At 39.0% G+C, this 16,207-nt stretch overlaps 2 protein-coding genes across 4 annotated transcripts; both read left to right on the top strand.

The window, feature by feature from the left end:
* Window positions 1–2,400: 2,400 nt before the first annotated feature.
* On the top strand, window positions 2,401–9,372 carry LOC146647481 (uncharacterized). Of its 3 annotated transcripts, none has more exons than XM_085389600.1 (3): window positions 2,401–2,940; window positions 5,540–5,726; window positions 7,877–9,372. In XM_085389600.1, the coding sequence occupies exons 2-3, from the start codon at window positions 5,555–5,557 to the stop codon at window positions 9,055–9,057; spliced, it is 1,353 nt and encodes a 450-aa protein (XP_085245726.1). In that variant the 5' UTR covers window positions 2,401–2,940; window positions 5,540–5,554; the 3' UTR covers window positions 9,058–9,372. The 3 variants fall into 3 exon arrangements, with proteins under 3 accessions (XP_085245726.1, XP_085245725.1, XP_085245724.1); XM_085389599.1 differs by having other exon boundaries at window positions 2,402–2,667; window positions 5,540–5,792; XM_085389598.1 differs by having other exon boundaries at window positions 2,403–2,940; window positions 5,540–5,792.
* A 3,716-nt stretch (window positions 9,373–13,088) lies between these two features.
* Window positions 13,089–15,215, top strand: LOC146647480 (tripartite motif-containing protein 16-like). The gene has a single exon (XM_085390168.1). The coding sequence runs from the start codon at window positions 13,327–13,329 to the stop codon at window positions 14,977–14,979; it is 1,653 nt and encodes a 550-aa protein (XP_085246294.1). The 5' UTR covers window positions 13,089–13,326; the 3' UTR covers window positions 14,980–15,215.
* Window positions 15,216–16,207: the final 992 nt, after the last annotated feature.

Here is a 16,207-nt window from a genome sequence, read left to right as displayed (position 1 = left end):
CTTCCCACTGTCACAGAGTGCTTACTTATAGGGAGTTGACTGATTGTTGGGGTTTTTGTGTTATACAAATAACATTGAATTACTGCATACCAGTCGGAGTGTCCATGCTTATCCCTGGCCATGTGGACAATGGGTATGTGAAGATCGTATCAACTACCTAGTATTGTTGTAGACCATGAACACCCATTCATGGAAATGGTATTCTCTGATGTGTGTAGTTTCTCAATCATCCAGGCATGTTAGTTTAAGGAGTTTGGAAAGAAAGTAACTGGACCTCTTTACCTTTTGTGAAGAAACCTTAAGAAGCCTGTGGCCTCTCTGTGTGGGGTAATGTGCCCCACCAAAAGCAAAAATGCTTGCAGGGAGCACAACAAGAATTTTGAGGTGTTGACTTGCACTCCGAATTCCCCAGATATAAGTCCAGTCGAGCATCTGTGGGATGTGTCGGACAAACAAGTCCATACCACAGTACACCTTCAGGGGTCTGGAGTCCATCCCTTGAACAGTCAGGGCTGTTTTTGCAGCAAAAGGGTAGCCAACACAATATTAGGCAGATGGTCATAGTTTTATGCTTGGTCAGTTTGTGTACATATGTATATTATAAATTTATATATTGTGTTAGTGCTGGTGAGGTGATAAATATTAATTGTAGATCCAGATTCTTCAGTTTTTTCACTTGACAGCGTTGTTACAGAAAAAATATTTTTCTGTGGGTACTTGGCTTTTTTTATAGCCAAGATTTTATTATTTTATTGTCTAATAAAGAGTCTTTAATCTCTTTAAAGAAAATTAAAAGCTTGACAGTTACAAGACCAAAAACAATGTGCCTTTATGGATTTGAGGTCACCTTATGTTGTAATACTTTTCATAAAAAATAAGCTTCCATATGGACCTCTTCTGTTGATTTATTTATCCTGATTTATTTAGTTCTGTTCCTTATTGTTGTGGGTTCTTTATTCTTAAAATTTAAATAAAAATTTCTGTAAAACGTGACAATTTTTTTCTGAAGTGTCATTTCTAAAATATGAAGCTTTGGTTGCGCCTGTCATTATTTTATATGTATTTTGAAACTGAGTTTTTGATTATTTGAGGAAACATGCTTCTGTGTGTATTACCGTTCCTGAGCTGCTCTGGCTGCAGAGCGTTGCTGCTTCATTGAAGATATTTGTGTAGAGTAGCTGCAGATTGACAGTTCATACAGCATAAAAATACACTGCTCAGATATTAAAAGAACACTTTTTAATCAGAGTATAGCATCAAATCAGTTAAACCTCTGGGATATTTATCTGGTTAGTTAAGTAGTAGAAGGGGTTGCTAATTAGTTTCAGCTGCTTTGGTGTTAATGAAATTAACAACATCTAGAAGGGCAACAATGACACAACCCCTGAAACAGGAATAGTTTTACAAAAGGAGCCACTGACATTTTCCCCCTCCTCATCTTTTCTAGAGTTTTGCATTTGCCAGTGTCACTACTGGTAGCACGAGCGGATACTTGGACCATTAAGAGTTTCCACAGGTAGCCTGAGTCCTCCTGGATGGCACATCAATATGTGCAATTACCAGAAGCTTTGCTGTGTTTGCCAAACACATTCTCAAGAGCATGGAGGAGGTTCTGGGAGACAGGCACTGTAGGAGAGCTGAGTATGGCATAGAAGGTCCTTATTCCATCAGCAGTACTGATATCTGCTCCTTTGTGCAAGGAGGAACAGGATGATACAAAATAACCTAAATCAGGCCACTGGTGTGAATGTCAGTGAGCAAATGATCACAGACTTAATTATATATTTATGCGGTCAGTTTTAGCGACATAACAATATAAAAGATGGATGTAGCCACCATGAGGATTTGGCAGGTAGGGGAAATTATAGTTCTAGTGCAAAGGTGCATGGGGAAATTACTTACAAATAAGTCACCTAATATTTTTTATTGTGAGTTTTTAGTATTTAAAGCTAGAGGGGAAAAAATGAAACTAGTTTGTGAAACTATGCTAAGAACACACACCTTCAATCAAAGATGTCCAACCTTTCCTTCATCCTGGAGAGCAACTGTGGATCACACCCACATCCTCTGCAGGCACTGTTGTCGATTAAGCACTTACACCATGCACATGAGAAATGTAACTCCAGCGCTAAATAACATAAGAGCTTCAGGCAAAGAGAGAAAAAGCAGTGTTACATGTTGTGGCTCCTGTGAGCAAACTGACTCACTGTGTCACACACAGATATTTAAACCTCTCTTTATTGATGATGTATAAGCTGCTGAAGGCTCAGTGAAGTTTTTTATATCTTTTTCTGCTAAGTTAACTGAAGTCTGATGATGCACAACACACGAGGGCGCCGTCATCATGCTAACAGGGGTGTAGAGGAGGTTAAAGCACCTCAGCTGAGCTTGTCCACATATTTTTAGGATGATACAACTCTTTGTCACAGCACACTGTGTCCCATCAAAGTAATTTAGTTTGAAGCTGCATCACATTCCTTCAGCTTCAGCACAGAGTGTTAAAAACAGAACAAACAGCAGGTTCAAAGCACCAGCATGGTCTTTGTTTTTTTCAGTAATGGGTGTCAATTTTCTGCCATCGCTGCTAGGCAACAGGACCAGCGCGACGTAAGAGATATAAAAACGCTGAGTGCGGCCTTCACGGCCTGAAAGGATGCAGCTGATGAGGTGGGTCAAAAGCTTTGTGCAGTTCAAGGACTCTGATGGATGGTGTTTTATGTGCGGTAGACGGTTAGCTTGAAGAGCCTGTTTTGGTGGTATGAGAGAAATATTTCAGTTGTCCGAGCAGCACTGCCTTTAATTCAGTGTCCGAGCGATTAACTGCTGAAAAAATCTGCTCAGAGGCTAAAAACACGATCGTACAGTATGAAGAGGAGATCAGCCTTTAACGCGGACTGCCAGCTATCAGCCGAAGACTCGGGATAAAGTCACAGATAACAGGTATGTGACGCTTACACAGGAGTAAGACGTGTAAGGACCCTGATCGGAGCTCAGTCTGCAGGCTAACAGACAATAATGAAGCAGCAGCTATGAGCTATTTTTTTTTAAATAGATATACCAAATAAAGTCGCCACCACCCTCTCTCTCTTTAACAGTAAACTTTTGGCATTAAGCATCCAAGGAGACACAGGGGAAATTTACGTTAGCAGAGGATGGCGTTAGAGATTACGATAGAGGAGGCAGTAAGGGAAAGCAGTTTGCAGGGTGCCCCCAGTTGGATGTCCGCTTCGGCTCTCTGTCTGCCGGTCGGTGGCTACACAAGAGCCCGCTGCCGCCTGTGGCTCTCTTCGCCCAGCAGGCCGGCAGGAATTTTGCTTTCAGAGAGGGGCTTCAAGTCTGGACCAGATAACCAGATGATGATCCCACCACCCTCGCTTATTTTTGTTTTAAATATAAAATGTTAAATAATTAAAATGGTCATACTGGCCAAAATTATGGTAACTGTGACTTCAGCATTAACTTAGACTAAAAAGATCCAAACGAAATCTCAGTCTATTAGATGGCAGCACCCGATTCCCCTTTCTTTTTATTTACTCTTTTTGCCAACCCTTGGCTAAATGAGAGTCCGCTGCTCCAAGCTTTTAATGTGGAAAACTCAGATAATAGAAAAACGGTCAGAAATCCCACTTGGCAAAAATAAAATACAGAATGTTGTTCAACAGCATCTAAACTTATACACTTATACTACAGTCATTTTTTAGAAAATAATTTCTTTTGGATTTAAGAAAAGGCATTTCTTCTTTGGCATTTGCGTAGTGCTTCCAGAACGCACTGGAGTGATGTGGCACCATTTGTATGTGAATAAAAATATTCACAAAACAGGAGCTCATCTTAGGTGTCACAGGGAGAGAGGCAGGGTGCAGCCTTCACGAATTGACAATCTGTTGCAGGGGTACACACAGAGAAAGAAACAAACTCTCTTTTTGGAAAATGCTAATGCGGTGGCTACAGGGCTGGCCTTACATTCCTTGTTGACAGTTCATTGGTGGTTGAAACTGAGCTACATTAGGAGGCAGCACACCTGAACAGGTTAGGCTTAGGGCATATGAAGCAACCCTGCCAAACCTTCTGTGTACTTACTCCTGCCTTGTACTACATGCCGTTGGATTGATGAACAGAGGATTTGGTTTCTGTCTTTGTTGCATGCATGCATTTACCATATTTTGTTTCTTCACTTTATTATCATAGCACTGAATCTCACATCAAGAATAAATGAGGTTACCCTTTTTTGCCACATTGTGGATGCTGTAGGGATTGTGTGTTGACTGAGACTCAAGTGGATACTAGGATTTATCTAGAGGAGAGCTGCATTATTACTAATGTGCCACTGTATGAACCTGACATGTTAGTGAAGCAGATCCCCATGTATTTGTATGTTAATGAAGTTGCTTTGCCACCTTCATAAATGCATGCATTACTCTTTTTTTGTAAGCTGTAGGTATTTAAGTCAGTATTATATATTTTTATATCTGTATTAACGCACTAATACAGTCCCAAATCTGACAAAAACCCCGAAACACTGCAAACCCATTGCAAGGGCGTAGATTTGGTTTTAGCATTGGTGGGGATGATTCAACCACCGAGCCCTGCCCTGTTTCTTTTTTTTTTCCTTTTTTGTCTTTGCTTCTTGATAAAAAAAAGGAGAAATATACTTGCCTACATATGCTATTCTACATACTTTTAAACCATTTAAAATTACAATTCATAGTTTTATATGTGAATTATATAATGTTAAATTACTATTAAACAAATGACTAAGTGAAACTAAAAAGAGCTCCCTGAAAGGCACAACCAATCACATTGGCCATATTTGTCACATGAGGTAGGACTCCAGTAGAGAACGTAATTTAACTGTTTCTGCACCGCTAAGTGAATGAGAGGTTGACAGATCGTTTTTTTCTTTCTATCGGGTTTATTTTTCTTTACTAGAAGAGACCAAATTATTGGTGGGGACAATTCAATAATCGCTGGATATTGGTGGGGACATGTCCCTTCCGTCCATGCCAAATCTACGCCCTTGACCCACTGTCACAGTACCTGGGTCATTGACCCAGTGTTTCGTTCTGGTAGGTCAGGTGTGTGGAGAATGGAGACAGAGGACCAAAATGCTGGACTCATAGATTTATTATTAGGTTGAATGAACTGAACATAAATGACTGAATGAACTAGGAACACACACGAGCAGTTGACAACAACAAGAGTTCAGCACTGTTTAATCAAAACATCAGGATTGACATTACAAGAAATATTTGGGGTTGGCTCTAAACATGCAGGGTGAGGACTGAGTGATGAGTTGCAGGATAGAGCCAAAGTTACTAATAATCTAACTAATCTTAGCTCTTTGAGCCATCTGCCCATGGAAATTACCCACTTGGTGTGATAACATACAAAAGATCACTGCATCACAGGAAACAACAATAAGAATAGCTAATCGGGTAGTGATTCAAGAACTCAATATGTACTGGATTATATTTGTTTAGAGGTGTATTTTCATGTCATCACATTAGTAACCTTTTTCATGTGTGCTTTTGTTCCTCAGACCTCTAATAGCAGCATGAAGTGTAAGGAGGAGGAAGGTCTGGATGACCAGCAGGTCTGGATCCAGCAGGAAAACTCCAGTCTGGACCAGGAGGACCCAGAGGCCCCACGGATAAAAGAGGAACAGGAAGAAATCTCCACCAATCAGGGAGAGGGAGAGCAGCTTAAACTGAAGGAGGAGGCCGAAAGTGAGGATGAACAACTCAAACTCAGTGATGATATGTGGAAACCTGAAATAAACTTACACAGAACAGGTATGCAAACCTGTATCGGTCTTAATAAAAAATGAATTTGAATAATTTAGGATCCTACTCACTGCTCAAATTTACATTTATTTTTAGAGAAACAGGAAGAACCTAAAAATCAGCTGCAATCAGTAGCAATAGTGCATGTGTTTCTTAAACATTTAACATCAACAACATTTCTACTGGTGCAGTGGAAATGATGAAACTGAAGAGTTCACTTCCTTGGAGCTGCAGAAAAACGGAGTCACTCTGATTATACAGCCTTTAGAAATGATTTGTTTCCCTCATAAAAATATTTGCTGAGTACAGATAGCACCATAATGTCAAAGGTCACAAATGTTTTGTGAAGCTTTAAAGACTAGTTTCTAATTTTCCAAATGTCACTGAGGGAATGTTCCCTGTTCTTCTTGTTTTTATTCAGCTTCAGTGATAGTGGAGGAAGCAAATATCTAGAAACTGTCTCAAATGTTTTTACCAGTCCCCAAATTACAGAGAACAGATGTATTTTCTTCCCCTGTTCTCCTCTCCATCTCTCACCTGCTGCTGTCTCGTTTTTTTCCTCCTCTTCCTCACACATAGCTGAATTTGTCCTGGTGTTTCATCAGGGGTGGAGAGCCTTCACCTCTCACCTTGTCAGTCTTTTCTGACTCTAGACACCTGCAGAATGAAGTCAACCATGACAGTTAACAACAAAAACAGCAGAGGTTTATCAAATATCTGTTAACTTGCAGGATGAAAACACAGTTTTTAATAGAATTACTCTTTATGTATTTTAAAAACAAAAAAAGGGGAAACAGGACATGTGACCCTGCAGAAATGTTGGGCTTTATTACAAAGGTGACAGACTCAGGTTGTATGATATAAGCATGACAAAACATGGAGGAGGACTTATTATTAGTGGTTTATGCAGGATGAGAGTTCTTTTAACTATAAACCAAGCACAGCATGGTTGGGTCTGTTTCCTCACCACAGCTCATGGGACAGATGTTTGGTCCCTGTGAATACACTTAGCTTAAAGATTGAACTGTCTGCTTGGTTTACTCTAAAACGTTTAAGTACCGTTGGCTTTACATCTACAAACAGACCCAGCTTCGGTAGAAAACTAAACTATCTAACCAAAGCTTGTATGACTCAAGCCAGGTTATGTGGCGATACCAGTAACAATTTTTGATTTGAAGTATTTATTAATGAATTAATTATTCATTTTGAAATATTGATTAGTGTTTTTATTTTACATTTTTATTTTAAATAAACGTATTAAATAATAAATTACTTATGTAATGTTTGAATAAATAAAATAATTTAAAAAAGGAATTTGTAAATTAATTTACAAATGCATAATTTACTGTACAATTTATGCACAGAATTCTTTATTTTGATGAGTGTGGCTCTTGTGGTCCTCCATAATTACTGAAGGGACCAGGTGACACGTGCACCCCCCCCCCCCCCCCCCCCACACACACACACACACAAAAACTCAGCAGTCATCTGTTATCAGAAAAATAAGAGAACTAAGTAAATTATATCTATATGTGTAGACTTAGAAGAGTCAAATGTTTGACTGAGAGCCTCATTGCTTTTATCTCATTACTTTTTCTTGTTCTTTTAATTATCACGCGCTTGATTTTTACGAGTTTAACATTTCCACTTGCTGTTGACACTAAATCTGTGCCCGTGCAGAGACACAAACCCAACACCAGAAGTTTCATTTTGTTCTGTCATCCATTTAAGTTCTAGAATTACATGTTTTTGCTGTAAGCATAGAAATTCGATTTCAACAGCATCCGGGTCTGGAAAAATATATTGGCTTCATCCTGAGTCTGTGTTGTTAGTTTAGTTAGTTATATATGCATTTTAGTTATTGTTATATTTTAATCCTAGTTTAATATTAGTGAAGTTGTGTTTAGTTCCCTCATTTCTACGTTCATTCAATATTTGTTACTTTCCGTTGGTTCCTATTTTTCTTTGTCAGTTAAAATCTCTGTGTGATTTGGAGTTTGGCTTTCTCACCCTTGATTCATTTAGATCATTGCCTCAACATCATCACATTTTTTAAATTTTCTGACATTTGTTTTGTTTATTTACCGCTTCAGATTTTCCATATCAACATGTCTGTAAGGATGAAGAGGATTTCACAGACCAGCAGATGGATAACAGGGAGAATAGCCACATTATGAACCAGGAGGATCCAGGGAGTCTGCAGATTAAAGAAGAACACGAGGAACTCTACACCAGCAAGGAGGGAGAGCAGCTCGTATTGAAGCAGGAGACTGAAACCTTTCTTGTAACTCTTGGTTATGATGGAGGTGACCACAGTGATTCAGAGCCACACAGTGATCAGCTCCTTTCTCACAGCTCTCCTGAACCAGAGAGTCAAGATCAGGAAAAAAGTAAGCACATCAACTCAGAATCAACTCGATATGCGGAGCTGAATAAGAAGACATATGACACGAATAACAGTAACAGAGTGGAAAATTCTCCATTGTCAGAGACTCAGTGTAAATCTGAAATAAGTAAAAAGTCTGCAAAATGTGAGATTTGTGGAAAATCCTTTCATGATAAATCCAACCTAACGAGACATCTGAGATCACACACAGGTGAGAAACCTTATTCTTGTACCACCTGCAGGAAAGGTTTCAGTAGGAAATCAGGATTGGAGACTCACATAAGAATCCACACAGATGAGAAGCCATATTGTTGTAACACTTGTGGAAAAAGATGTAGTCAGATGATACATTTGAAAAATCACATTAGAATCCACACAGGTGAGAAACCATATTCTTGTAATACCTGCGGAAAAAGTTTCAGTCAGCTAATTAACCTTAAAACTCACATGAGAATTCACACAGGTGAGAAGCCATATTCTTGTACCATCTGTGGAAAAGAGTTTTGTGCTTTGTCAGCATTCAACAGACATATGCGAATTCACACAGATGATAAGCCACATTGTTGTAGCACCTGTGGGAAAAGATTTAGAGACCAATCGACATTCAAAAAACACATGACAATTCATACAGGTGAGAAGCCTTATTCTTGCATCACCTGTGGAAAAAGATTTGGTCATAAACCAACAATGGAAAGACATCAGAGAAGTCACACAGGTGAGAAACTACATTCTTGTAGTACCTGTGGAAAAGGATTCAGTCAGATGATAAACTTGAAAATTCATATGAGAATTCACACAGGTGAGAAGCCACATTGTTGTAGCACCTGTGGGAAAAGATTCATTCAGATGATACACTTGAAAAGACACATGAGATTTCACACAAGTTGAAAATTTCACATAAAATCTGGAATAGCTGTTAGTTGTAAAAGTGGGTTTATGACAGGGCCAATACAGGCAAGCAGGCAAATTACTCAAAAGGTTGATTCTGTTCATCTGGACGTAGTGTTTTCAGTGGAAGAAACCATCTGTCACTCATCACTACTCCTCAGAGAGTAAAATGAGAATTTTTAAAAATGAGGATGAGAGGAGATATTTATCTCATATTTGGAAAGTTCTTCTGCAGTGGGAATTATTATTATTATTATTATTATTATTATTATTATTATTATTATTATTATTATTAACAATAACAATAATAATAATGTGTCTGAATAGCATATATAATAAGATATGATATAAAATCCTGGAAAGGTATATGCCTGGACACGGGAGAGAAGAGTCTGCCTGTTAGTTGAAACCAGGATTCTGAAGGAACGATGCGGATTTCTTCCTGATCATGGAAAAGTGGATTGGCTCTTGATTTTCTTGAAGATATTTAAAGATGTGTGGAAGTTTACCAACCAGTCTTGTGGAGTTGAAGGAGACATTTTCACATTTTCCCTTGGAACCCTGTTTTGGATGGAAAAGACTGAGAATATATTTAAAAAATATATCACCATCCTGTCCACTACCCCACGTTTTTCCCAACTATTGTTAGAACATTCCTTGAAAAAGTTGTAGTGTGTTAGTGCTTAAGTCTGTGAATCTCTTGTGTGAAATTAAATATCCTTATGCATTATCTTGCTTCTGGGTCTGTCCTTAGTCCTCTTCGGAAACTGATTATCTCATCGTTAGCCTTACTGGTATTGAGTTGTAAAATTTAGACAAAGTTTCCTTTTTAAAGAATCAATGTTTTGTTGGAGACAAACAGAGGCAGAACTAAACTTAACAAAAAGCGAGCCTTTTATTGTGACTGATTACAAGCATAAACCAAACAAGAAAACCAACTAGACAAGAAACTAATCATAAAGCCTAAAGTGGGAAAATTAACACATGAAAACCTGGAACACTTGGAAATACCTTGAAAACACAGGAACACGAAAGAGGATTAACTGGTGGTCTGACAAAAGGCTGAGGAAGACGGAGACAATGTATACACTAAAGGGTGACGAGGAAAGTGGAAACACAAAGGATGAAGTGAAGATTGAGGATGAAACGCAAAGGGGAGGAACGTGGGAGGGCGAGGGAGCCAGAAACATGGAGAGAGACACAAATACGAAAACAAACATGAGACAGAGGGAATAAACATAGACATGACTTGGGAAACATACATAGAGGACATGACAGAATCTCACAAGAGACACAAGGATGAGACAAAGACAAGACAACATAAGTAGAAATACAAAAAACTCAGACATAAAAGATTTGGACTCAAGACCAAACTGTATAAACTTGAACTTAAAACATCTTCATAAAGCTGAATACTGAATACAAAATAAGACTCAAATACTGAGTCAAAGACCTAGTACCCTGATAGTTCGTAATTTTCATGGGCAGATAAATCAAATTTCAAGAGCAGAGATGCTACCCTAAGCACACAATTTAGCCAAGAACCTGTTAAAGATTATTACAGAAGTTGTGATCAGCTTGACCATAGAAAGAAAAAACATATTCTGACATGTTTCATGTTTCTCTTCCTTCGTGAACATAAAGATGAAGTTAGAAAATTCTTTCATTGCTTCAATTCAAAAATGAAGAAAGTTTTTGTGGCAGTAAATGTGTTTGCTTTATGAAAAACATAGTTTTATTTAATTGTGAATCATTGGTTAAATTTAGAAGTTTGAGACTCGAATCTGTGTTTAAGTGAAACATGATATTTTTTAATGTTCTTTGTCATATGCCTCAAATGTAAAACACTTTGGGTTATCTCAGATTTTAAATGTGCTATATTGTAGCAGTTTTGGTGAAGAAGTGAAGAAGACTGGACTCCAAGCTGCTCCTGCTTATCACTGCTATGCTGAAGCATAGACTTGACCCAATAAATGAGCCCCATTTTATTTTAATCTTTACTTGGTCTTAGACTGTTAGACCACTGACACCACTAAGGCTGCAGCTGTAAGGATGAAAACTAAAAATATCTTTCTTCTTTTGCAAAACTCAGCTCTTCTGCTGCTAGTATACAGTATGTATACCAATGTTTGTGATTGGTTAGATGGTGCCAATGCCACCACTCTCATGTGAACATGCAGTGGAAACCCTGGTTTAACTTAGTGATTTGATAACCAGCTTCATGTGAGCACATATCCTCGTGGAAAAAGGGGACGTGAATCCAGATAACAGACAGATATCCTGGGTACATTGAACTTGGAAGTATTTTAGGATTTTCGTAAACTGGAAACTCTTTTCTCTTATCTTTCCCATGGTCCCTTAATGCAGGATCGTTGTTACAGGCTGTGACTGCTGTGAACAAACTGACAGAAAAATATTTAAATGTTTGCTTACTGATGGTCGTCCAGAGTGTGAGCACAGGTTCTGCTTACTGAAAACCCATGATGACTGTTTGCTTTTTGTTGTTGTTATGTTGATGTCTCCAGAGTGACTCTCCTCATGTGATAGTTTGTGTAACTACTGTTGTTTTTAAAGCATATTTTTCATGTCTGCTGACCTACAGTTTATGACTTGTGTCTCTTATCCTATTTGTCACTGTGCTGGAACAACGACACTGCAGAGGATAAAAAAACGGTTGTTTTATGAGTTTTAACTCTGCTGCTCCTCGTCCTGGAATGTGGTAAAGCCTGAAAACACTCCCTCTGCTTTCTGCTCTCTCACAGCTGATCCCTTCCCTTCACACACCTGACAAAAATGAGATCAAATGATGAGAAGGAAACAAAATCAAATGAGAGAGTGAACAAGAAACAAACAGCATAGGTCAGAGTATAGAAACTGTTAAAACCATAAAGAAGTGAAAATACTGCATATATTAAACTCAGTGACTCTGGCAGATAATTACCTGAAAATTGGTACATTCGCTGACTGACATTGGATGACTTTGAAAAACATGGAACCATCAACAACTGCCAATAAAACATTTCACATAAACTTAATGTAGAAAAATAAGGCAAAGGCGAGGAACAAACTTTAACTCCCAAGAGCTGATCCTTATCTCAGAATATTTAAAAAACCTGGTCGCCTTCATTCCTCTTTCTCGTCACAGAAACAAGAATGAAAATTTTAACGCAATTAAACCATTTGGAGTGCAGAATGACTCAAAATCCCTGAAATGTCTCTGTCAACGCATTTCGGGCAGTTTGTCCAAAGTTTGTCCATTCTGCGCTCTAGATGGGTTGATTGCGTTAAAATTTGTAATCTCATTAATCGTGATGAGGGTGTTAATGTTGACAGCCCTAGTTTGTTGGTTTGTTTTTATTTTGTTTTATTTTGCGAGCAAGTTATTAGATCCCGCTCCAGCCAGCCAGAGAATCCTCTGCCGTCCCCCCTTTAACGCGTTGAAGTTTACAACCCTACAACAAACACAAAAACTGAAGACATTATGATATAGACTTATAATTTGCACCGATCTGTTTTCTGAATTCTATCACACACATATAAGCGAAAAGTGAGCGCGAGGGCCCTCAGTGAGCCTGCAGGGCACCAAGCAGGCAAGACAGAGCAAAAATGTAAAATGATTTTTAGATAGACTGTATGATTCTAATCGCTGTTCTGTAGTTTGACTAGGTGATTAGACAATGTTTTAAGTCATATTTATTAATATTCAAAACAGATAACTAACATGTAAGCATAGGTTAAAGTAAGGGAACCAATCATTTCAATCATTCTCGAAACCTGTCTTTTCCCATGTACTTCACTAAACAATGACATGACTCACAAAAAATCCACTGACTTGTGTTACAACAGCCAGAAGCACAGTGACCCAAGACATATCAAAGTCCTCAGTAGATCCTACAGAGCTTAAATCCCAAATCACCACAAGTCAGTCAGAACCGAAAAACCCTCCTAGATAAGAGATCCAATTCAATTCACATGTTAGGAGCTAAAAGTTAAAGCTCTGAGTGTAAAAATTCCTGTTTAAATTCCTGTAAACTGTTTAACTGGGTCATAGTTGTTACTGTATTCAGTAAGTCAAGCATAACACACCATGCCTGTCACAACACGCTCTTTGTCACACTGTTAATACTTCCCCTGTATAAGGGTGGATTGCAAGAAGTAAAAAAGAGCTCAGTTTCCCTTCAGGGCACAGAGGCTGTTTGTCTTCACAGAACGTGAAACCTACGTGACAGTCAGAGAGAAAATAGGGAATTAGCGCAGCAAGAAAATCAAATGGACCCAGAAACCTTCACTTGTTCGATCTGTTTGGATCTACTGAAGGATCCAGTGACTATTCCCTGTGGACACAGCTACTGCATGAACTGTATTACAAAACTCTGGAATGGCGAGAAGGTAAAGAAAATCCAAAGCTGTCCTCAATGTAGGCAGATCTTCACAGTGAGGCCCGTGCTGGTGAAAAATACCATTTTAGCAAATTTAGTGGAGGAGCTGAAGAAGACTGGACTCCAAGCTGCTACTGCTGATCACTGCTATGCTGGACCTGAAGATGTGGCCTGTGGTCTCTGTATTGGAAGAAAACTGAAAGCCCGCAAATCCTGTTTAATCTGTCTGACTTCTTACTGTGAGAAACACCTTAAGCTTCATTATTATTCACCTACATTAAAAGAACACAAGCTGGTGGAGCCCTCCAAGAAGCTCCAGGAGAACATCTGCTCTCGTCATGATGAGGTGATGAAGATGTTCTGCCGTACTGATCAGCAGAGTATCTGTTATCTCTGCTCTGTGGATGAACATAAAGGCCACGACACAGTCTCAGCTGCAGCAGAAAGGACTGAGAGGCAGAGAGAGCTGGAGGTGAGTCGACAAAACATCCAGCAGAGAATCCAGGACAGAGAGAAAGATGTGAAGCTGCTTCAACAGGAGGTGGAGGCCATCAATCAGTCTGCTGATCAAACAGTGGAGCACAGTGAGAAGATCTTCACTGAGCTGATCCATCTCATCCAGAAAAGAAGCTCTGATGTGAAGCAGCAGATCAGATCCCAGCAGGAAACTGAAGTGAGTCGAGTCAAAGAGCTTCAGGAGAAGCTGGAGCAGGAGATCACTGAGCTGAAGAGGAAAGATGCTGAGCTGAAGCAGCTCTCACACACAGAGGATCACATCCAGTTTCTACACAACTACCCCTCACTGTCAGCACTCAGTGAGTCTACAGACTCATCCAGCATCAATATCCGTCCTCTGAGCTACTTTGAGGATGTGACAGCAGCTGTGTCAGAGGTCAGAGATAAACTACAGGACATTCTGAGAGAGGAATGGACAAACATCTCACTGACAGTCACTGAAGTGAATGTTTTACTGTCGGATCCACAAGCAGAGCCAAAGACTAGAGCGGAATTTTTAAAATATTCACGTGAAATCACACTGGATCCAAACACAGCAAACACATATCTGTTATTATCAGAGGAGAACAGAAAAGCAACATCCACAAAGAAACAGTCTTATTCTGATCATCCAGACAGATTCACTGGATGGTGGCAGGTCCTGAGTAGACAAAGTCTGACTGGACGTTGTTACTGGGAGGTGGAGTGGAGAGGTGGAGGAATTATTGTAGCAGCTGCGTACAAGAATATCAGCAGAGTAGAAACTGGATGTTGGTTTGGACATAATGACAAATCTTGGGCATTAGATTGTTTGAAAAATAGTTATACATTTCAGTACAACAACATCCAAACTCGTGTCTCAGGTCCTCGTTCCTCCAGAGTAGGAGTGTACCTGGATCACAGAGCAGGTATTTTGTCCTTCTACAGCGTCTCTGAAACCATGACTCTCCTCCACAGAGTCCAGACCACATTCACTCAGCCGCTCTATGCTGGACTTTGGCTTTGTTATTCTTATGGGGACATTGCTGAGTTTGTTAAACTGAAATAGACTGAATCCTTTCATACTGTTGTGGGATTAAAACAGTATTTTAGTTTCCATTTCTTTTTTTATTTCCATCATTATTGTGGCATTCTGCAATGCACAGAAATCAGTTACACATTACAGGTGGTACCTTGACATGTTCTAAATGTTCTCTTGATGTTTTTGAGGTCTTGTTAGATTGAGCTCTTTACTGTGTCTGTCTAGCCATAAAAACAATCACTTCTTGTGACTCCTGTGAACAAACTGACACGGTGTGGTTTTACAAATGTCTCTTTGCTGATGTTGCTGAAGATGCTGAAAGCTCAGTGAAGTTTTTTTTTAAATGTTTTTCTGAAGGTTAATTTTAAAATTGATGCACAACACAAGAGGGCACCTTCATCCTGCTAACAGGGATGTAGAGGAGGTTAAAACACCTCAGCTCAGTTTGTCCACATTTTTTAGATTCTGACATGTTTTTAGCCTGATAAAACCCTTTATGAGTCGATTGTATTGCAAATCATGGTAAAAAGAATCAAATTGTCATTAGCTAATTAATTTGGAGCTGTATCATGTAATATTATAGAAACATTTCCTTCAAAAACAGAATATTTACTAACTGACCTTTTTCCATGGACTCATGTCTTCCTCATCTTACTGCCACGTTGAAACCACAAACTCCAGAAGATGTACAACAAATTGTGCATCTTCACCACACAGCTTTCTACTGTTTACTTTCATACCCACTAAATAAGAACCAAAAATATAATATAATCAATATGAAAGTGTGAATTTTTATGTACCCCTTAAAAGAAAAGAAATCTTATTTGCTTGTTTCTTCTTGGTCATAATCCTGGATCCTGAAAGGTTTTGAGTTTTTGGACTTCTAGTGTATCCCTGTTCACTGTACCCTCTGCTAAACACCCCTCCCAAGAGGTTTTGGCCTCTAGTCAAAGGAACATTGTAATAAAGCATATTTCACCCAGTGGGGGTTTAATTTATTCAAGCATAAAATAAATGTCTGTATGCCAAATGCTCAGGAAGAACAAGGAAGTCCACAACCCCAAGCGAGGTAACACAGAATCATTGCCATTTCTATAGCCAGACAAATCCTGCATCATCTCCCAAAAGCCTGTTCTGAGCAAAAACCCTGTATGTTATTGAGGCTGACTTCACACAAGGAGGACCTTTCCTTAAGATTAGTGAGCAAACTAGACACAGTACCTATAAACCTTTAAAAGAGAAGAAGATGAACCTT

The sequence above is a fragment of the Rhamphochromis longiceps genome, linkage group LG18, assembly GCF_057381845.1.
Source record: "Rhamphochromis longiceps isolate RC_006_pf linkage group LG18, R_longiceps_female_GT1.1, whole genome shotgun sequence".
NCBI classification, from domain to species: Eukaryota; Metazoa; Chordata; class Actinopteri; order Cichliformes; family Cichlidae; genus Rhamphochromis; species Rhamphochromis longiceps.
The sequence above is the reverse complement of the archived record's forward strand: the minus strand, read 5'-3'. Positions and strand labels throughout refer to the sequence as shown.